General features: G+C 38.1%; 2 protein-coding genes and 2 non-coding genes across 5 annotated transcripts in view; all 4 read left to right on the top strand.

The window, feature by feature from the left end:
• The first annotated feature begins 586 nt into the window (after positions 1-586).
• Positions 587-17,145, top strand: psma3 (proteasome 20S subunit alpha 3). Its single transcript, XM_077539445.1, has 11 exons — positions 587-756; positions 3,356-3,438; positions 3,516-3,639; positions 4,808-4,909; positions 6,384-6,457; positions 6,554-6,626; positions 13,053-13,118; positions 13,372-13,418; positions 16,626-16,693; positions 16,886-16,950; positions 17,023-17,145. Exons 1-11 carry the CDS (start codon positions 736-738, stop codon positions 17,065-17,067), a joined length of 768 nt encoding a protein of 255 aa, XP_077395571.1. The 5' UTR covers positions 587-735; the 3' UTR covers positions 17,068-17,145.
• On the top strand, positions 12,901-12,982 carry LOC144032308 (small nucleolar RNA SNORD53/SNORD92). Its single transcript, XR_013287772.1, has one exon. It is a non-coding gene; the product is annotated as a small nucleolar RNA SNORD53/SNORD92 (small nucleolar RNA).
• LOC144032309 (small nucleolar RNA SNORD53/SNORD92) lies at positions 16,734-16,811 on the top strand. Its single transcript, XR_013287773.1, has one exon. It is a non-coding gene; the product is annotated as a small nucleolar RNA SNORD53/SNORD92 (small nucleolar RNA).
• An 846-nt stretch (positions 17,146-17,991) lies between the features above and the next one.
• arid4a (AT-rich interactive domain 4A) overlaps positions 17,992-22,518 on the top strand; it is a 51,232-nt gene continuing 46,705 nt past the window's right edge. Inside the window, exons 1-3 of one of the 2 annotated variants that reach the window (XM_077539762.1) lie at positions 17,992-18,085; positions 19,941-19,993; positions 20,084-20,194. In XM_077539762.1, the coding sequence (XP_077395888.1) occupies positions 19,988-19,993; positions 20,084-20,194 (117 nt within the window). In that variant the 5' untranslated portion in view covers positions 17,992-18,085; positions 19,941-19,987. Of the gene's footprint in view, positions 18,086-18,109; positions 19,092-19,940; positions 19,994-20,083; positions 20,195-22,518 lie in introns of those variants that run through there. The other variant, XM_077539763.1, reaches the window with a different exon arrangement.

The following is a 22,518-nucleotide window of genomic DNA, read 5'->3' as shown; positions in this document are numbered from 1 at the left end:
TCCACCCACAGTCGTAGTAACACGACAGTGGCAGCAGGTGGTAGAAGAGAGCTCATGTAGATATTTCTCATTAAAAGTGATTGCAGACGACGTAAAAACAAAAACTATAGTCGTTTGTTTTTTTGTATTTCATGGTTGTACAAATATATTGAGGACCAAACCTGCCAGGTTTCAAAATAAAATGACTAAAAGTGAAAATAAAAATGGTTATAAAAAGTATAATTAGGAAATTATATTAATAAAATATAAATGGAAATGAAAAGATAACTTTTAGTCATTTATTTATTTAGTCATGTATTTATTTAGTAATTTATTTAATCATTTATTTATTTTGAATTTTGGCAGTTTTGGTCCTCCATATAAGTATAGTCGTTATCCCCGCAAATAAAATAAGATGTCATCCTTAAGACTTCATATCTTAATATCTTATTATTAGTAGTAGTAGTAATAATATTTTTTCTTTTTTCTTTTTTAAATTAACATTTTTTTATGTTATTTGTTTTAATACATCACACACTCACTCACACAAGCTTACATCATGTAAGCCACACATGGTCTCCCAGGTGGGGAAGCGAACCTAACTTATTTTATTCATTTGCAAACACATTTTCGTGTGTGACGTAAGGCGCTGAAGGCGGTTGCCGGAAGTGTCGGTACGAATACGTCTAGCTTGATGGTATACCAAACGTAGCTTCCTTTGCACTTTCACACTGGACCAACAGTTTTAGCGTCAAAATGAGCTCCATTGGGACCGGAGTAAGTATTTTGTTTCACATTACCCATTTTATTTTCTATACGTAACTGTTCTACGTTTCCAACATTTGTTTGGGGCAAAGTATTTCAAGAAGAACAGCATCTTAATGAACGAACTAGCTGTTAGCCTGCTGAGTCACTTCACTGCAAGCGAGGCCGGCCAAGCACCGCGATGCTAAACTGAAACTAAAAAGCGATCCGAAATCTTGTTTTGCAGTTCGACTAAATAGCGTGAAGGATTCACTATAAGCATAAGAAACCTCGCTGGTACTCTTAGAGTTATACCGTGGTTTATTTTATTCATACACATGTATACGGTGAAGCTTCACTGAGTGGGTTGATACGTCAGCGAGTCCGCCATATTTAATGTGCCGAAACTGGAAACAGATCGGTATTAAAAGCGCTCACTTCAAATCTGATTGTTAAATATGTTTACCCTTTATAGCGTTTAGTTTCCGCGTTTATTGAAAAATTGTCCACATTTAAGGAAGCAGAAGACGCAAAGCGTGTCCTTTTATAAACCTACTCTGAGTGTTATGGTTAGGGTTAGGCCGGTAATTCCGCTAACAGCCAATTAATCGCGACAAAACAAAATGAAAACTTCGTGAAAAGAAAATATTAACTGGCAACACAAAACCTCGCCATATCTGGCCGAGTCCGTTTTGTGTCTTATAAATAAATCAACGTTACTAAAATAAAAATAGGCAAATTGTAAAACCAACAACAAAAAACACCAGCAACAACCAGAATTTAAGAAGAAAACACATACTTAGAACTCTGGGCAGAAGTCATACTAATCGTGTATTTTATCATGATAGAAGTTTTTCATATAACGTGATTTTTGTCTGGTTTGTCAAGTGTAGTCCAGGTGTAATTTGACTAATCTTGTATTTTATCATGGTAAGTTTTTCATATAACGTGATTTTTGTCTGGTTTGTTAAGTGTAGTCCAAGTGTAATTTGACTTTTTGCCACTTGATGGCGGTAGCCTGGTTTTCTTTTCTTTTTTTCTTCTTCTTCCCGTCTTTGGACCCAACAGTACGACAGTTTTACGACAGTTGTACTCCAGTTTTACGGCATTTTTCTTGGCTTTTTGGTTTTTCCCATGCGGCCACGAGGGACAGAATAAGTTAAACGTTCTGTGGCTTGGAGGACTCCACGTGCGTCTCGTTTGAGATTCTCCACGTTTTCGCCGCTAGGTGAGCATCGGCAGCGAATATTTGACAACCATACCCATTCTGTTTGCAAGTGGCACGGTTACTTTATTTAAAAAAAAAAGCAAATTCATGTTTAAAAGGAAATCGCGAATGGTGCCAACCGCTAGTTAGCAGCTATGCTTAGCTGACACGTGTCTTTCGAAAAAAGTGTTTACCAAACAAAAAAAGAAATGTAAAAAAAAACTGTATATCAATCAAAACAGAAAAACAAAACAGTGTCTATCAAAAAAGAAAAAAATACTAAAAAACCGTGTCTATCACAAAAAGAAAACTAATTAAAAAAGTGTCTATCAAACAAAATAAAAAAACGTGTCTATCAAACAAAAAAGAAGAGAAAAAAAATAATTAAAACGTGTATCAAAAATAGAAAAAATAAATTAAAAAAACTATCAAAGAAAAAAACGTAAGAAACGTGTATCGTGAAGATTGGCATTGTTTCGAAAACATCTAAAGAAAAAAAATTAATAATTTAAAAAAAACAAACTTATCTATCATACAAGTAGTGAAGATTGGCATCCATCCATCCATTTTCTTGACCGCTTATTCCTCACAAGGGTTGCGGGGGGGTGCTGGCGCCTATCTCAGTTGGCTCTGGGCAGTAGGCGGGGGGACACCCTGGACTGGTTGCCAGCCAATTGCAGGGCACACAGAGACGAACAACCATCCACACTCACAAGCACACCTAGGGACAATTCGGAGCGCCCAATTAACCTGCCACGCATATCTTTGGAATGAGGGAGGAGACCGGAGTACCCGGAGAAGACCCACGCGGACACGGGGAGAACATGCAAACTCCACCCAGGAAGGCCGGAGCCTGGACTCGAACCGGAGTCCTCAGAACTGGGAGGCCGACGTGCTAACCACTCGCCTACCGCGCCGCCCTGAAGATTGGCATTATTTTGAAAACATCGTTTTGTTTTTTTTAATTTGACGTGAACCTAACTACTTTTTTTTTTTTTGTCTCAAAATCTGAAAATTGCATTGTGATTTTTTTTTTTAATAGTTTTTTTTTTTATAAAAAAAAAAAAAATCCCGTTTTGGTGTTTTTTTTTTTTTTGTCTCAAAATCTGAAAATTGCATTGTGATTTTTTTTTAATAGTTTTTTTTTTTTATATATATATAAAAAAGTTCCCGTTTTTTTTTTTTTGTTTTTTTTTTTGTTTTTGTTTTTGTTTTTTTTTAAATAAGCTGGAAGCCCAAATGATGTAAAAATAATAATAATTTGAGTTGTTTAAATTGTGTACATGTATTTGAAAGGAATTGTGGAAATTAAACTAACTTTTGCATGATAATGTATTTTTTGTCACGCCTAATCTGCGATTGTTGTAAATTTTGGTGTCAAATGACTCAAGTGCAAACTTTTGTTGTGTTCGTGTGTTTTGTTAGTACGACTTGTCAGCGTCCACCTTTTCACCTGACGGACGAGTCTTTCAGGTGGAGTACGCCATCAAGGCTGTTGAGAACAGCAGGTGGGTGCGGTATATGTCTGCAGACATAAGATGAATCATAACATATTTTTTTTTTTTTTTTTGTATTTAATGTTTAGCACGGCCATCGGAATCCGCTGTAAAGATGGCGTTGTGTTTGGCGTGGAGAAGCTGGTTTTGTCCAAACTGTACGAGGAGGGTTCCAACAAACGCATCTTCAACATTGACACGCATGTCGGCATGGTAACCAAACATTTGGGCTGGACGATTCCATGGAATGATATGAATTAAAGATGCAACGATTAAAGTGAATCGTCAATGACACCTTTCTAAACATTCTGCGTTTAATTGCGAAAACGATGATCGGCGTTTTTTTGCCTATTTTCTGACATGTTATGGACCAAAACACAAACTGAATCATCATTCATTTATTTTTGTGCATTTTCTTAATTGGGAAGTTAAATTTTTTTTTTTTTTTTTTTTTTTCCTCCTCATAACCATTACAATTGCATTCAAAATCTTTTTTTTCTTTTCAGCCCCCCAAAAAATCTTGAATAAATGGGGATATCATTTTTTTCTGATTCACTTCAGTTCAACCCTGTATTGATTAATTATGAACATCAATTCTTCTTAACTCAACTCAAAATATTAAGGACACGATTTAAAAAAAAAAAAAAAAAAAGCTCCACAAACATTAAATTCCAAATAAAATTTTGCAGAGGCAGTAACTGGTGAAATTATGTATTTATTTTAGCAAGGATGAGATGAAAATATTTTCATCCTTCTAATTCAAATAATTGTAACTATGAACTAATAATATTCTGAATCGTCTTAAAGTAAAAAAAAAAGAAAAAAAAGTCAGGTCTTCCATAAATGTAAGAAATTTGAAGGTAAAATTTCATGGAAACGGTAAGGAAAAAAAATAATTCTCATTCAATTTTCTTATGAATTTATGAGGGGGAAAAAAAGGTACTTAAATTATTTCATGGTTTTATGAATTGTTTTTGGGCTGGAAAAGGAAAATAGTTTTGATATTTATTTATTTATTTTGTTCAACCCAATAATAATTTGGTCAATGCAATTAGCCACTTAACCAACCGCTGCAGCAAAAAATTGTCAATTAAGCAACTACAGTACCTGCATCATTTTCTGATGCAAAATTGTAAAAAAAAAAAGAAAAGAAAAAAAGTGTTTTTTACAAATTTAAACAAAACATGTTTTGTTTTATTTACCGAGAAGGAGCATTCATTTTCACATTTGTAAAAGTTTTTTTTTTTTTTTTGTCGGGGGGTAAGTTAATGATTGGGAAATGTTGCGCCGACGGAAATGCATGTAAAGTATTTTGGAGTGGGTGTGACTTGTTGGTGTGTAACCACGGTAACGGCCCGATGCCCCTCCCTCACTTCCCCAGGCTGTGGCGGGTCTCCTGGCAGACGCCCGCTCGCTGGCTCAGGTGGCCCGCGAAGAAGCGTCCAACTTCCGCTCCAGCTATGGACACGACATCCCGCTCAAGGTAAATAGTCTCCAGCACGGTTATTATTTTTAGTTTTGGAGTTTTTCTTTTGAATTTGTTTTGAGTTTTGTATTTTAAAATGTAGTTAGTTTTAATCCGTTTTCAGGCTGGTTCTGTTTTTTTTGTTTTTTGTTTTTGTTTTTTTTTAAGATGTAAAACTTGTGCGCAATAGTTGAAAAAACAGCATGGGAGCGACATCATCTGTTGGTGTTTCTCTATTGGCTGCTGCTAGATGACGTCACATCTGTGTGACACACTTTCAAGCGTCCTTATTCTGGTTTATGTCGAAATAAATTGACTTCAAATCATCCCCAAAGGATCATGATTTCAATTAATTACCAAAGATGGAAACGAAGGATTTTTTTTTCTGTAATTTCTTTTTCCTTTTTATTTCATTTCGTAAACGAAATTGTTTTTTGAATTTTTTGTTTTAGTTTTTTCATTAGTTTTAGTTCACTAAAATAACCTTGGTCTCGAGTCATTTAAAAAAAGAAAAGTCACATCGACAAAAATTTGAGCCTTTTGCAGTTCGAAATTTTATTTTTATTTTTTAGGGCTGTCAAAGTTAAAGCGTTAATAGATTAATTAATCAAAGAAAAATGTCGCATTAATCACGTATTAACGCAGATTAATCGCACTATTTTCTTCGACCGCACTTGAGCCTTGAACGTAACGCGGATGGTTACATTGAAGGCTGCGCAGGTCAGTGATGAGGTCAATGCACGGCATTTCCTACGCCTGCTGTTCCAAAATGAGCGGGGTGACTCCAGTTGGTGTGCTCGGTGGTAAATTTCGCTTTAAAAAACACCCCGACGGGACTTTAGATAAAACAAAATTAAGTTGCGTTTAATTAATTAATAATTGCTGAATTGCACCCAATTGATATGATGCTGTAACATTTTGAGCAATACACGCATGCAAAATGCGTTGTCAAAATATTACGGTAATTTGTATTTTATATTACACAAGTAATTTAGCTGATTAATCGTGATTAATCAAAATTAAAAAGTGTGATTAATCAGATTAAAAATTTTAATCGTTTGACAGCGCTATTTTTTTTGACTACATGATGTCAATTTGAGTTGGATGAATTTCCCTATTTAGAAATTTGCAAGTCACTTTACAACACGTAAAAATAATAATGAACAAATAAATAAATAACTAAATATAATAATAATAATAATAAATAAAATACTGATAGTTGTAATAATAATAGTAGTAATACTACTACTACTAATAATAGTATTATTAAATAAATAAAAAAGACTAATAATAATAATTGCAGTAATAATAAAAAATAAAATCGTAATTATATTAAATAAAAAAAAATACTAATAGTAATAATAATAAAATATATAAATAAATAAATAAAACAATAAAATAATAATAACAATAATTTATATAAAGTATGAGAATGTAAGTTTGTGTGTAGTGTTGATGGTCTGTAACGGAGCTTGTGGTTGTTTTCCGGCAGCACCTGTCGGATCGCGTGGCCATGTACGTGCACGCCTACACCCTCTATAGCGCCGTGCGGCCCTTCGGCTGCAGGTGAGCCCCCCCCCCCCCCCCCCCGTCTGCTGTCCGTCTGCTCGTCCATCCAACGTTGACTGACATATGCATGTGTGTGTCCGTTGCGGTGGTCAGTTTCATCCTGGGCTCCCACGACAAAGACGACGGGCCGCAGCTCTACATGGTCGACCCGTCAGGCGTCTCATACGTGAGTCTCCAACATGGCCGCCGTACGAAATGGATGGGAAACGTTTCCGTGGGAATTTCGGATGGACGATTTTGGAAATGTTCAAGGGAAAACAACAATTACAAGAATAATGCTAATTAATAAATAAAAAGAAAATATATCTATATAATTTTCTTATTTTTTAATAAAAATAACATTTTATGTATAGATGTATTAGTCTCTTGAGTTTTCTGCTCTACCCATGCCAATATGGTCACCATCCTCCGCCATCTTGATTGACTTTATAAACAATGCACGGCGTATGGTAATTAGGGCTGCCAAGGTTAATCGACTAGTCGTGACTACGTCGACGACCAAAAGCGTCGACGGCTAATTTAAATAGTCGACTAGTCAGTTTTACATAATATATATCAGCCTTATATTTGTTTTCTCTTCCAAATCTGCCTCAACCGCTCGTTTGACTGCCTGCCGCCCGTCCTCCTGCCTACTCTTACTAGACGCACATGCGCAGTAGCATTAATCCGGGTTAGTGTAGCTAAGTGGTAACGTGGACGTTAACGGAGACGCTTTCAGTATTTAGCGCACACATAAAACGTGCAACGTTGTTACAGCTCTTAAGTCCTCTTCTCCTGCCCAGGGACCTCCTAATGGATGGTATGGAGACTGAGCAGGCAGACTCTCGTTTTACACAAACTTGTATTTTAGCACTCCTCAACGACAACCCGTGCGCACACATAAGCTCTTCCGCTCACCTTCTCTTTCCTAAACACAACCGCCAAAGTGCGGCACCACAGCAGTTAGCAGTTAAAGGGCCAGGCTTGGCCTGTAACACAGCGATGTTATGGCTAAATAGTAGGGGTGTGCTCAAAAAATCGATACGGCAATATATCGTTGCGGGCCTCATTACAATACACGTATCGATACGCAGGCGTCAAAATCGATATTGCTCGTTATCTTTAAATAGGCAGTTAACGTTTGCCTTTGCAGATTACATTGTACCTAAAAAATAAAAACCATCAGCGTTTTTGAAGTTAATTGACTTCAATTAATGCAAAAATAGCTTCACCAGTGATTGGACACTGTGTCTTGCTAAGAAAAATGAAAACAGAGGAAGAATATCAACATTTATTTTCTTCTAAACTTAACATGACACGTGTCTTAATGTACCAATTTTTGTATATTTTGTTTAAAAACTAAATAGAATGTGTTACATGAAAAAAATGTTTTTAATTTCCCCAAATATTTCAAATAAGCAGATTTTAGAGCTGTAATTTTAATACTTTGATATTTTTGCTCATATCGGCTAATGCATATTAATAAATTTTCCCGGTGTGTCTGTGAAAGCTGCTCCTTGCTCTGCAGTGCGTGCACATTTAAACCAGGCATGCCGCTTGTTGGTAAACCACAAGAGCTGCTAGCAAAAATATTTTTGTCAGTCAGCATAACAAAAATATCCTTTAGGCATACATATGACTGTTATGCAAGTAAATGAATGTAATATCGGAATACGTATCGCCTTGAAGATCAAGCATTGGGATACAAATGTATTGCGATACATATCGTATCGTGACACATGTATCGTACCGTGAGGTTGGCGGTAATACCCAGCCCTACTAAATAGTAAATGTGGCAACGATGTCTTAACGCTACGTTAAAGTGCTAACAGACTCATTCCACTTCATTGGAGAGCTTTATTATGAAGCCATCAACGTGCATGCCTGAAAAGTATTTTTTTATATTGTTTACATGTTGTATTCATATTACTAATTGCTATTTAGTTTTTTTTTATTTTCAAATGCACTCAACATTTGTTGTCATAAATGTTAAAGGCAACAGTATTTGAGCTAAAAGTTCAAATGTACTATCGGCATAATTGTCTTTTTTTGGATTGCACAAGGAATTCTGGTACAAACTGCACTTTAATAAAAGTTAGTTCCTTAGTTGAACAGAGTTTATTACTTGTAAGTATATATCATTATTAGGGCTGTCAAAGTTAAAGCGTTAATAGATTAATTAATCACAGAAAAATGTCGCATTAATCAGGTATTAACGCAGATTAATCGCTAGGGGTGTTAAAAAAAATCGATTCGGCAATATATCGCGATACTACAGCACGCAATTCTCGAATCGATTCAATAGGCAGCCGAATCGATTTTTTAACATCCATTTTTGATGGAAAAATATTCCACAAAACGTCTAACTTTCACACCTTAAGCATGGAGAAGAATGTTATATTAATGGAACATTAAGCCTTAATATTTTATTTCAATGCTGTTCAAACATGAAAAATGTTACAACCTGTTTGTTAAATACAGTGGCTCACAGTTCTAACACTGAAGTTTGAGATCAATAAATAATACATTTCCATACAAATCTTACAGTGTACATGTGTAAGTTTACTGAATGGTATTTTCTAAATTTGAGTAAAAAAAATCGCAACAAATCGGCTTGTAAATTCATATCGGGATTAATCGGTATCGAATCGAATCGTGACCTATGAATCGTGATACGGATCGAATCGTCAGGTACTAGGCAATTCACACCCCTATTAATTGCACTATTTTTTTGGACCGCACTTGAGCCTTGAACGTAACCGCGGATGGTTACATTGAAGGCTGCGCAGGTCAGTAATTAGGTCAGTGCACGGCATTTCCTATGCCTGTTGTTCCAAAATGAGTGGGGTGACTCCAGTTGGTGTGCTCGGTGGTAAATTTCGGTTTAAAAAAACACCCCGACGGGACTTTAGATACAACAAAAGTACTTTGCGTTTAATTAATTATTAATTGCTGAATTGCACCTAATTGATATGATGCTGTTACGTTTTGCGCAATACACGCATGCATGCAATTGCGTACATGCATTTAATCAATGTTTGCAAATGACATTCAGATAATAAAATGCGTTAATGTCAAAATATTATGGTATTTTGTATTTATTTTATATTACGCGAATAGGCAAGTAATTTAGCTGATTAATCGTGATTAATCAAAATTAAAAAGTGTGATTAATCAGATTAAAAATTGTAATCATTTGACAGCACTAATAATTATATCCCTGAAACGAAAACGAAATGAATACATAATTAGAATGTGTTTCAGTTTTGGGGGTTTTCTGAGGAAAAAAGGGTCAAAAAAAGACTTTGGGCAATTATTTAAGGAGGCTGACGATCCGATCCGATTAGTCGACTAATCGCGACTATTGTTGGTGATTAGTCAACTAGCAAAATAGTCGTTTATGGCAGCCCTAATTGTAATAAAGTATGTTGTTCATAATGCTGTGCTCGGCTGAAGCAGGTGAAAATCATTAGCGTGACGATGATATTGTGGCACTTTTTAATATTGCGGTTATTGTTTCAACCCTCGTATAGGTCCTGGGAAAGACAAATCATTCTAGTATTACCAATGTGCACACTGCTCATGTGCATCCCCGCCTGACTCTAAAAGCGTCTTGCTGGCAAAAATGCTTCTTTACACTAGTGTTGTTCTGATACAGTTTTTTGGCCCCCGATACCGATACTGATACCCAGCTTTGCAGTATCGTCCGATACCGATACTTAAGTTTTTTTTTCCCTCAACATGAAAAAGCTGTCCTGCCATTGGTTCAGAGCATTCAAGGGCCAATAGGATATCTGAGATCGGCATGCAGTGAACATGTCACATATCAGTGAATGTCGTGCACAAGCAAGACACAAGATGCTGCATCCAAAGTCCTATATTAGCGTTGGAATTAATGGTATCGGCTAGAGATAGACCGATAATCGGCCAGACCGATATTTGACATATTGGTACATATCGGTATCGGTCTGTTTTATTAATCTGACGGCCGATATGAGCGATCCATTTAAAACTCCGTCTTTTCGCTTCGAATGCAGCCCAGAGCGTCTCTGTCCGTTATGGAGTCCAACTCCAGCAACGTAACGCCCATAGCAGCATTTGATTGGTTAGCCGTGCAAGAGCCAGAACCAATCAGTAGTGTATGCCGTGTATCACAGTAGCCGGTCACACACGCACCCACAACGTGAGACACATGCTTCGAAGGTAAGTTAAAAGAGAAGAGACTCCGCTGAACTTTTCACCATGATAAGCTAAACACATTGAATTATGTTGTGTATTAAATGCACTATATGAATGGAGCTGCATTGCCTTGCATTGAATCCCCGCTAGCTAACAGTGGTGTGTTCAGCTTAGCATGTAGGCTAACACCCAGTAGCTAATTCGCTACTTGAACTACTCGGGGAGGGAATCACACACATTTTCACTTAATTAAGTAAATAATGTTTGTTAGAAAGGTTCCATATATTAACAGTTGTCATTATTATATTGTCTAGTTCCATGTTAAGAGTAGAGTAATGTCATTATATTTACCTCTCGTGACGCACACATTGCATTCTGGGTCACGTCCACTACTTGTTGCATAGCGGTTATTATACAGTTAGATGCCACAGTGACACTAAATAGCGTTTAGTTACTTTATATTGTGTTTATTTGTCGCACTGGTTTGCCATTGTGTGCCTTAAGCTTCGACGTCGATTTGATTGACAGCTCGTTGTGCACCTCGTTAAAGTCCGCTCCGTAACAAATTAAGTGTCTCAAACACCGTTTAACTACACGAACGTGTTCTCTTCCGTATGTTTGGCATTAGTAGAGAAGTGCACTAAAGTATAGTGTGCTTATTTGCTCGTTTTGTCTCTCTTTTCACGTCATGTCTGCTGTGAGTTGGGACATTATCCTCTCAATGGATGCCACTAATATGTAACATCTACGGCCGTAGTCGGCTGCAATTAATGTTCAGTGATGTAATTTCGTTACGTGCATCATACTTTGAATAATGAGCTCATGTTTGGTGTGTTGTATAACTTTCTCGTGTGTTAGTAACTATTCATGTGGACAGCTAAGATAGTGCTTGTTAATGTGAATTAGCAATGTTGCAGCCCAGTTATTATTTAGACAAGTACATCTGTGCCATTAAGTGATACAGTACAGTACAGTAGTGAGAGAATAGTGTGCCCATATACACACACGTGTCTATAAGTGTAAAACACATTAAACAGCAGAAACTGGCAGCGGTCCACCGCAACAATGTCTGTTTAACCAAGTTATTATTACTATTATTATAACCAAGTTATTTTACTCTACCTTTTTCTGCGTTGATTGGGGCATCCTAAGTGGCAGTAAACTACATGATGAAGTGTCTTTTGACAGTTCTCTTGTAGAGAGGAGTAGCATGATATTGCTGTTCTCGATTTTAGATCCTCAGCTTATCAAAACTGTCTATATGGTAACAATAACAATAATCATAATAAGGTCTACAAGAACTGTATGGTGTTCAGGGATGAATAGTTTTTCTCATGGAATTTTTTTTTTTTTTTTTTTGCTGTAGTAATAAGTAATGCCACAGCTGATGCACATTTCGAATGACAGGGTTCCTCCTATTACTTCAAAATATAAAATTATAACATTTATAGAATAAAACTACAAGTATCCCAAATGCTATAAAAGGTAATGTCACATTGGCCCCCACATTTAACTCCCCCCGCCACCAACGTCTTATTGCAGATAGAAGGATGTAAAATGAAAAGTGCAGTGTGAGAATCCATTGTAAAGAACGGTTAGGGTTTGCATTATTCAAAAATTTGGTGCCAACATTTTAACTTTTACTGCAAATGAATATCGGCTTCAAATATCGGTTATCTGCCTCCTTGACTACCGATAATCGGAATCGGTATCGGCCCTGAAAAGAGCATATCGGTCTATCTCTAGTATCGGCATGTTAATTGTGAGTAGTCACCGATACCACTGATTTAATGCAGTATCTGCACCTCTGCCGATACCAGTATCGGTATCAGAACAATCCTACTTTACACACAGACTAAGAAATGTGCCCTGAGCAACGCTGAGTTGAATCTTTCTTGCATGCCGTTAACTGTTCCATCTTTTTTCACCATGGAAACGTGCTTTTCTGCCAGAAAACGGCACACTTGATACCATACATATAGAGTACGTCGTCCGTTGGTGTGTCAGTTCTTGCCGTTTGTCTCCCTGTTCATGGTCTCTTTACAAAGCTGAATTTCACAGACTAGCTGGGCCAGAACCTCTTCTTCCTTGCCGACCCATTGAGAGAAAAAAAACAAAACAAAAAACATACTTGACCAAACAAAAACCAAAAAAAAAAAAAAAATCCTCTTGGCATGAAATGCTTGGATCGCAGGTGACGAATCGAAACATCCAATTGTTTTCCACTTCCTGTTTTGATCCCGTGAATTCCCATGGAAACGTGCGAAATGTTTTGCGAAGGGTGGGTGTGATGATGCCGAGAAGGTTTCGCTCAACTCGCTGATGTCACGTGATGTCATCACTTTCTCTTGGCTGTCTGACCACACGCGTGCACGTTTTGTGTGCCATGGTCACGCACGCACCTGTTCTCAATAAGCGTGTGTGTGTGTTTCAGGGTTACTGGGGCTGTGCGATTGGCAAAGCCAAACAAGCCGCCAAGACGGAAATTGAGAAACTGCAGGTGAGCGTGTGAGACGTCACGAGAATAGACATGGAAAAATTGTCACGTTTGTGACTTGAGATGTCATGTCTGACGTCATGTTTGTGTGAGGTTGGGATGTTACTAACTCAATCGGTTTGCAAATTAATCAACAACTTTTTTGATAATTGAAGACGAGAGAGTGACAATCCGATGCGTGTTGGTCATGTTACTTTGCGCGTGACGTGTGATCTGATGTCACGTGACCTTGTAACGTCATGTGACTTTGTTGCAGATGAAGGACATGACGTGCAGGGAGCTGGTCAAAGAGGTCGCCAAAATGTGAGTCGCTTCCTGATGACATCATCATCCGATGATTTGTCATTGTTGACGTGACGCAAGTTTGTGTTTTTTAAAGGACAGTGTTCCTTCGTTCAACGTGGGTGTTACGTTCCAAAAACTACCCACGATAATGGAAATCCACGTTGATTTGAAAAAAAAAAAAAAAAATCCCATTAATTTCATTTATTTTTTCGTTTGTTTTTTTGTTTTGGTATAATTTTTGTTGTTTTATAAATGCTTTTTCATTTATCGTATATGTTCTTTTTTCATTTAAATTCATTTTTTCTATTAAATGTATTATACCAGGGTTACCGCGGGGTCTTAAAGAGTCTAAAATTCAGAAAGTTAAATTTTAGGCCTAAAATGTCTTTAAAAAACAGCCATATTTTCATCCTAAGTCTAAAATTTAATTTACCCAAGTCTAAAATTCTTACATCCGCTCCTTACATTCCGAGAAGTGTCTGCTCTGTGGAAAGAAAGAAACGGAACAAAAAAAAAATGTGCGTGTTGCGTTGTTTCTGTTATTTGCGTGCTCAAAGTGAAGGAGACATTTGAAGGGGTGCGTTTTCATTGTAGTTCAACGTAGTACGGGCGGGCGGGAGGTAAGGTACGTGGGGCGGTGCAAATGAGATGTTTGGTGAGATGTGACGCGCGGAGGCGGCTTGTTTTGCCGCGAGATACGACACCAGAAGGGGGAGGAATTATCGTTGTTGCTTTCTGCGGACATCCCGAGCTCAACATGTCAAACTAACACTACCAGGACCAAAACAAACAGGCAGGGTCGTGAACGACGAACTTGCGGCACAGAATAGTGTGTGCGCGCGCGCGTCACAGCGAGTGTCAACATGCAGCTGAAAGTAGTTGGCTATCGAGTCCTCTCGGTGCACTTGTATGTCCCGGTGTTGGTACTGCGCGCGACTCAAAACAATAACTAACAATGCATGGATTCAAACTTCACACAGGTATGTCCCACAGCCAACACACCAGCTACGATAAAAGCACATTTTTCCCCCCTGTCAATGTACACAACTAGCATGACAAGCAGATAGGAGAACTGAGACGTGCCCGCAATGAATGTCATCAAACTCAAAATGAACCACAGCAAAAAACAAACAAACAAAAAAACAAACAGCAGTGATTCCGTGGTCATCATCGTGTCTCAGAGTTAAAAAAAAAATAAAAAATCTTTTGGCTGAACGGTAGGTTGATTTCATGTCTCAAATTTTTACATTTCTGAAATACTTCACACTGTGCACATATTGTGTTTGTGTCTTTTTGAAGGTTAAATATTTATATTTCAAATTATCAGCCTTTTGTTTTACTGATCCTTATTTTGAATAGAAAAAAACAAACAATTATAACTATCAATAATGACTAATAAATATTTAAACTGATACATTTTTCAGTCATATCGCCCAGTCCTTTGTTGCGGTCTATTTAAATAATTGATTCAATATATGAAAATTTAGAAGACATTTTTGTTGTTGTTTTTTAACACGTTTTAAGATACCGTAAAAATTTGTGGTGTTTTAAGATTAACGTCTACAAGCAACAAATGTCACTATGTTTTGAATACTTAAATGAATCCTATGTAATGTTTTGATAGCCACTGATGTTGCAGGCAAAACTCGTGTTCCAATCAAATATTTTGCAAATATATCGAGTTGCGTTTGCCAAAGGTCATGCTACACATCCATAAAAAATGGTGCGACCAAATCCTGTGCTGTGCGGAAAACTAAAAATGTTACTCGCACCACTGCTAGTAGTAAAAAAAAGCTAATGTAGAGCCCTGCAAGTTGACATGGTTTTGAGAATCAAATATGTACCCTCCCCCCCTTATTTATTTTTTTTTGGGGGGGGGGGGGGGGGCGCTTCGGTCGGTCGTGAAGTTGGTCTAAATTTTTTCTCATAGTGGTCTAAAAAGGTCTAAAATTTCACTGAGTGATTCCTGCAAGAACCCTGTTATACAGCACAGTATATATTTTTTTCATGTTTTTTCATTTTTGTATGATTTTTAGTTTATTATGAATGCTTTTTCAATCATTTGTTTTTTTGGGGGGGTCATTTACATCCTGCTTTTTCATTCATTTCTTCATTTAGTCATTTTTTCCCATCAAGTATATATATTTTTTTAATTATTATACAGCACAGTATATATTTTTTTCATTTTTGTCATTTTGGTATTATTTTTAGTTCATTACGAATGCTTTATGCTTTTTGTTTTTTTATATCCATCCATCCATCATTGTCTTAACAGCTTGCTCCTCACAAGGCTCGCGGGGGGTGCTGGAACCTATCCCAGCTGGCTTCAGGCAGTAGGCGGGGTACACCCTGAACTTGTTGCCAGCCCATCAGTTTTGTTTGTTTTATTTATTTATTTAGTCTGCCCCCCCCCCCCCCTTTTTTTTTTTTTTATTTATATATAGCACAATATATATATTTGGGGTGCAACAGTACAGGTAGCCCACGGTACGGTCCGTACCTCGGTTTTTGGGCCACGGTTTCAGTTCGGTTTCGGTACGTGATTTGTGTATAAAGACAACTATATATTTTTTTTTTTTCCAGAAAATTATCTTGATTTTGCTTATCAGCAAAAATTTCATTGTGCAACAAGTTTTAACACTATGCGGTAGCTTAAAATATATATACAAAATAATAACAATAATAATAATTTACAAAAAATTCTGTGTATATCAGGGCAATGACGCTGGAGATGCTTGTTGATGTTGCTCATGTTTTCGTGAACCCATTTTGGCCGGGAGCAAATTGCTGTTGGGGTCTCATAACTTTTACCACATAAAAGTGGCCATTTTTCAAAAATGTTCCTTGTTCCTAACCCTAACCATGACTTTAAACTTCAAAAGTGGAAGAAAACTGATAAAAATATTAACATTCATCAGTCGTTTGAGCTTTTTCTATGTATGCTGAGATTTCTTACTGCGCGAATGGTCATTGAACGCACCATTACAGAATGTGACCGTGTTCTTGCTTTTCTTTTGTTTAATCTGTGATAAATATTTGTTTTCTTGTCACAAAACCTTGTTTCTAAAACCCGAAAACCACACGTGTCTTCTTCATGCGTTTATTGAAAAACATGCGGGCTCGCATTCGAGAGATGCGGCCGTGCAAAGACAAAAAAATAAATAAATAAAAAATCTGCAGAACAGCAAGCTACTTGATCATGACATGTTTTTGTTTTGTTTTCAGCATCTACATCGTTCACGACGAGGTGAAGGACAAAGCGTTTGAGTTGGAGCTCAGCTGGGTCGGAGAAAGTAAGAACACGACGAGCCCGTCTCGCTCACTCACTCGTATGGGGGATGATGAGTCCAAAAGGTTTCGCACACTGAACTGACCTCCTGTGATGTCACTTCCTCTTGGCTGTCTGACCCGCCTACCCGCCCGCCGGTCGTCCACACGCTGATGGTTGCCATGGTGACTAACCACGCCTTTTTTGTCTCCGCCAGTCACAAACGGACGACACACGCTCGTCCCCAAAGATGTCAGGGAGGAGGCGGAAAAATACGCCAAGGTGACACGCACGCACGCACATTAAAAAAACATTTTATGTACCAGGTTTTAAACTCTCCGCTACGTCTTTCAGGATTCACTGGAGGAGGAAGACGACTCGGATGAAGACAACATGTGAAGCCGCCACCTGACTCATGTTCTTGTTTTTCCATGTTTTATAGTTTTGCTTTCAAAATAAAAACAAAAGATGTTTCCAGCCTAGTCCTTCATTTGTCTGATTACGTCATGCCCACAATGACCATATATGGCCTCGCTGTCACCAGCTTCATGTTACGTAAAAAGCATCCATTGTTTTTGTTGACGTGATGGATCCAACAAGCGTCGTTAAGTGGCGCTTGTAAATGAACGTAAATCGAGATTTTAACGTGACGTCAGCCACACACGGTAGCGAAAGAGTCCACTTGACGTGACGCAGCTGTCACGCGTGAAGTTGAAGCGCCGATAACACGCTTGGCAGCTTAAGTCGCCTGCCATTGACGAGATTGACGTTCGGCACTGTTGACCCGCTTTAAGCACGTCGTGTTTTGCCGTGAAAGTCGAGTCAAGTACATGTTTGGACCTCTTGTGGGGTTAACCGGAAGTCGCCTAACATCAGACGTGGTTACGACGATTTTTGGCAAGCTGTGCATCCGTCGTTGGAAATGTCAACGTGAAGCGATTGAGTTTAATCTGTTACACCGCTACGGTTGATATGTCGAGGGAAGAAGGGGGGGCGTGTAGCTATTTTGTATACAGAGTCCTCTGCGTGTGAACCCCATAAGCAAAGCAGCACGTATCGGGGCGTGGTTTTCACCCAGACAAGGAAGCCCGTTCAGCCAATAGCGTTGCGCCTCTCGGTTAGGAAAACCCAATGGCGAACGTCCCCTTCCCACGCTTTCTCTTTATTGGCGAGTTGCGCGGCACGAGTCGTACTTTTCCTCGTGGCGCCGCGTTCGTAGCCACCAATGACAAGAGCGCAACAGTTATGACCAATTAAAAACGTCGATTCCCCGCGACCAATCGCTTTGGTCGGCGACGAGCTCTTCGCCAATGGGCTGCCGGCAAACACAGCTCCGGGACTCAACAGCTTGTTGTTCGTGTATCGCGTCGCAAGCCCTGGGGGCGAGAGAGGCAAGCGAAGACACTTCGTTGGAAACGTGAGTATATAAAATGTTTCTTTTACGACCACCCGGAAAAGTGGCGGCCGCTCGGCAACACTCGCTCGCCGGGCCGACGAGGCCGCGCGGTTGTCGGAGAAGATGTCCGCGTTCGTCGCGCTCGCGAATTGAATGGCAGCCTCGGCTTGTTTTCGCACTGAAGAAATGTGAAGGCTTGTGTGTGTGTGCGTGCCTTTTGTCAAACAACCGAATATGGAATAATGCAATCCAAAGCGACTAACTTATATTAAATGTCATAGTAAAAAGACATCGTCGGTTGCAAAGTTAGTTTGTTTCGAGCCCACGAGTCAGTGGGACGTAAGCGAGACTCTTTTTAAACCTCCGGGGAAAAAAACTAGCTGGGTAGCTCGCTAGCCTCTTTTAGCATGTTAGCTACAGCTAGCCGGAGAGCGGACGCAGCCAGCCAGCCAGCCAGCCACCAACCAACCAACCAACCGGCCCACCGACCGACAGACACCACCTCGTCCCATCCATCCGACGTCTCCTTCCGGGCGGTTTACTCGGCCGTGTTGCGTCCGCCCGCCTGGCTGGCTCGCTTTTTCGTTGTCCCTCCCGTTTTGACCGTCGCTCGGGAGTGGAAGGAAGAAGGAGCGAGCTAAAGTTAGCCGCGCTAGCTGAGCTGACATGGCGACGTGACTCGCTCGTCTCGCCTCGCCTCGAAGCGGGAAGGAGAGCTCCTCGGCTCGGTCACGGACGGACGGAACCGGCCGCTGTTATCTCGCTGGGGTTGGGTGGCGTTTTCTCGAATGTAAAACTGGTTGAAGAAGTCAAGGAGAAGATGACATATTTGTTTTAGTCTGAGGAGGGGGAGGGGGTCCTGACTTTTGCGTTTCTTATGTCTGGGTACTATCTCAGTCATTAAGGTCTCTCCAGTTAAGTTTATTCTTATTGTTCATAACTAACGAGCAGAAGATACCTGGATTCAACTTTGTAAGGTTCCACGAAGTTAACTGTACAAGCCAGTTAAGAGTTTCAAGGACTTCAAGTAAGTGGTAACCCTCAAAAGGTGATGTTGCCTAGAGAGACATAAATTAGAGATTATCGGCCTTGCTAATTATTGGTGCCGATATTTGGCATTTTGACAAATATCGGCATCGGCCATTTTTATAAATCTGAAGGCCGATAAAGCTGAGCAGTGAATACTTGCGAAGGTAGCGAATATGGGTTTTTTGTCAGGAATTGCAAGACGTTTACAGTCAGTTTTATTTGTCGTAAACATATTTGGAACATAATTCAGACAATTTTTCACTGTCAAGATCTTTTGAAACGTTTTTAGTATTACAAAACCCCCAAATGAGTTACATTCGTATGCATTTGTCACTCGAGGAACTGCAGGGAACTTTTCATCTATGGATCGATTTAAATTTGCTCCCTGCACTTTTTATTTAAAAAAAAATAAAGAAAGAAATTGTATAAAACTTTATTTGCAGTAGAATCTTTAGGGATCTATTTACTTTTTAATTTTTTTAATTTTTTTTTATTGATTTTAACACATGCTAATGACCCCGGAGGCTCTGCAATTTTTGTTAGATTTTTTTTTTTAAACAAATCTGTCAGTCTAGTTTAAAAGTTTTTTGTTTTTTTTCTTCTTCTATTTTATTGCAATTGAATATCGGCTTGAAATATCAGTTATCGGCCTCCTTGACTACTAATAATCTGTTCTCGGTATTGACCTTGAAAAAAAAAACATATCGGTCTATCACTAACATAAATAACCAGAAGAATATTCCAGATTCAAGTGTTGTGGCTTCTAGTTAATTATTGTATTATTGTAATGGGCTTAGACTTATTTGTGTAGTTTTTCTAACACATTTTCTGTCGCATTCCGTCCCAGCAATCCCCAACGCTTCCGAGCTGGACTTGTTCAAATAAGCACAAAAGATGAAGGTGAGTGTTGTGCACTTTATGTTGATGTCATCAAAAAGTGATGTACGTGATTTGTATGTTTATTTATTTTTTATTTATTTTTTTTCTTAGGCAGCCGACGAGCCTGCCTCCCTGACAGTGGGCACAGATGTGAGCGCCAAGTACCGAGGGGCCTTTTGCGAGGCCAAGATAAAGATTGTCAAGCGGCTGGTGAAGGTCAAGGTGAGGAGGCGCGGCCTGTCGCCAAAATGCCCCAACCAGGAGGGTTGACTAGTTGCGACGACGTCACCAATCAAAATCATCGACAGTTTATGTAATCGTCAACTAATCATTTATTTACATCCTTATCTGTTTGTTAGCTTAGCGTTTCTCTCAAAACGATCACATCTTGCGCCGTCTGTGACAGCGCGTGAGCAGGAGTGGTAATCCGGGTCATCCGTGATGTAAACAGAAGCGTTGTTGTGGCTAACCGGAAGTTATGGTGCATTTCACCAAAAAAAAAAAAAAGTACTTCATTTGATGCAAATCGTGCCTCTCGTGGCAGCTCGACCATCTGCAAAGGGAAACACGATGTGTGGCCGATGGCCTGATTTAATTTCTGACACTGACGTGTCTGCAAGCTAGCATTAGCATGCATATATATATATATATATATATATATATATATATATATATATATAATTTTATTTTTTTTAGATTTTTTTTTTTTGTGAACTCAGTATTGTCTTACCAATTCAATACATCAAGTTTTAAGAAGGTCAGGAGTATGGAGGACCAAAACTGTCAAAACCCAAAATAAATAAATGACTAAATAAATGAATAAAAGTGAAAATTAAAAATGGATATAAAAAATGTAATTCGAAAATTATATTAAAAAAAATAAATATACATGGAAATAAAAAGAACAAAAAATATATGTACATAAATAAATACATTTGTATTTAATTTTTGAAATATATTTTTTATGTCAGTTTTTATTTCCACATTTAGTCATTTATTTATTTAGGCATTTATAAAAACGGATCTGAAAAAATCTAATTCAAAAATTAAATACAAATGTATTTATGTATATATTTTTTGTTAATTTCCATTTATATTTATTTTTAGAGATATCATTTTCTAATTATATTTTTTTTATATCTGTTATTTTCACTTCTTGTCATTTATTTATTTATGTGATTTATTTGTAACCGGCTCTGGCAAAAGGGTCCTCATGTGCCAAAAAATCAAATTTTGACATATTTATATATTCAAATTCTGCGTTTAATTCCCTTTAAAATGATATATAATACATGGATGTAGCTGAAAAATTGACAAAGTTAAAGCTGTTTTAATGTTGGAAGGTTGAAATCGCTAGTTTTGAGAAAAAGGGCTTTCAAGTTTTGGTAGTTGCATCTTTCAAATGTCTATAGCAACCAGTATCTTAGGAAAAAAGATATGAACCTGAAATTTTCAGGAATGAATATGAATGAATGAATACCTTTTATTGTCATTGTAAACAGATAAATAAAACGAAATTAAAAACACCGGTCCAGTAAAGTGCTTCATCTTTAAAGTCACTATTAAAACCATACACAAACACAAATTTAAGAAATAAATACTAAGAGCACCCATTAGTTATAAATACTACTTATGGCTGTTTAAAAGAGTTACTACACTCGGGGAAAAAACTGTTAAAATATCAGTGGAAAGTCAGTTCCAATAGCAGGCAAGGTCATCGTCCGAGATTTGAATCCTTTAAACGTTTTGGAAGTTTGCCCTCTCAAGAGATGAAATCAGCCTCAACTTTGAAGATCACATTCAGCTTACAATTCATTTGCTGAGACATCAGCCACAGTTTGCGTATTTTATTGTTTCTCCTTGTGCTATTTTCTTACTTAAATGAGGTCATATTACCACAGTGGGAAATTTGATTTCATATTTTTGTCTCCAAAGATTATTTACCATTTGATGTGGCCTGTGATAAATGCTTTATTGATAACTTATCATGGATGTGTTATCAAATGCTTTTGGTCTTATGAAAAAATGAAAATGTGATGGTTTAACATTTTTTTGTTTGTTTGTTTTGTCCCACCATCCCACCTCAAGTAATACTCGAGGGAGACTACACTATTGTATTTACAAGTCAATATAGCCTGTGTGCATTTTGGGCGGGGTCACGGGGTGTCATTGTGACTCTTTTGAGAGGACCATTTTTCATCTTCAAGTTAGTTATATTCGTAACTGTCGTTTCGTATTTCCTAGCTCATTTTTATGTTCAATTCATCCCGCTTAAAAGAGCATAAGGTGGAAAAAAATGTGTCGTGATATTTGCGGAGCAAGCAGACCTCATTTGTGACGCATCGCTGAAGCGGCGCGTAACGGCGTCGTATGAATTTGACATCGACAAGCAATCAAAAGATCACATTAGTGTTTACAATAAATTACATTAGCCTACATTACATACAAGGCAGTGGTGCATGTCCTAACTTTTAATTCCCAACTAACTCAATCTAAAGTGAAAGAGCGAGTGGCAGGTCAGTCTCCTCTGCGGGGGTACCTGCAAC

Source organism: Festucalex cinctus, chromosome 12, assembly GCF_051991245.1.
Source record: "Festucalex cinctus isolate MCC-2025b chromosome 12, RoL_Fcin_1.0, whole genome shotgun sequence".
Lineage (NCBI taxonomy): Eukaryota > Metazoa > Chordata > Actinopteri > Syngnathiformes > Syngnathidae > Festucalex > Festucalex cinctus.
The sequence above is the reverse complement of the archived record's forward strand: the minus strand, read 5'-3'. Positions and strand labels throughout refer to the sequence as shown.

Excerpts from the sequence above, each read along its gene's own strand:
- psma3 (XM_077539445.1), top strand. The coding sequence starts at position 736 with ATGAGCTCCATTGGGACCGGA. Across the intron at positions 3,640-4,807 it reads TTGACACGCATGTCGGCATG|GCTGTGGCGGGTCTCCTGGC; the intron begins GTAACCAAACAT and ends TCACTTCCCCAG. Across the intron at positions 6,627-13,052 it reads ACCCGTCAGGCGTCTCATAC|GGTTACTGGGGCTGTGCGAT; the intron begins GTGAGTCTCCAA and ends TGTGTGTTTCAG.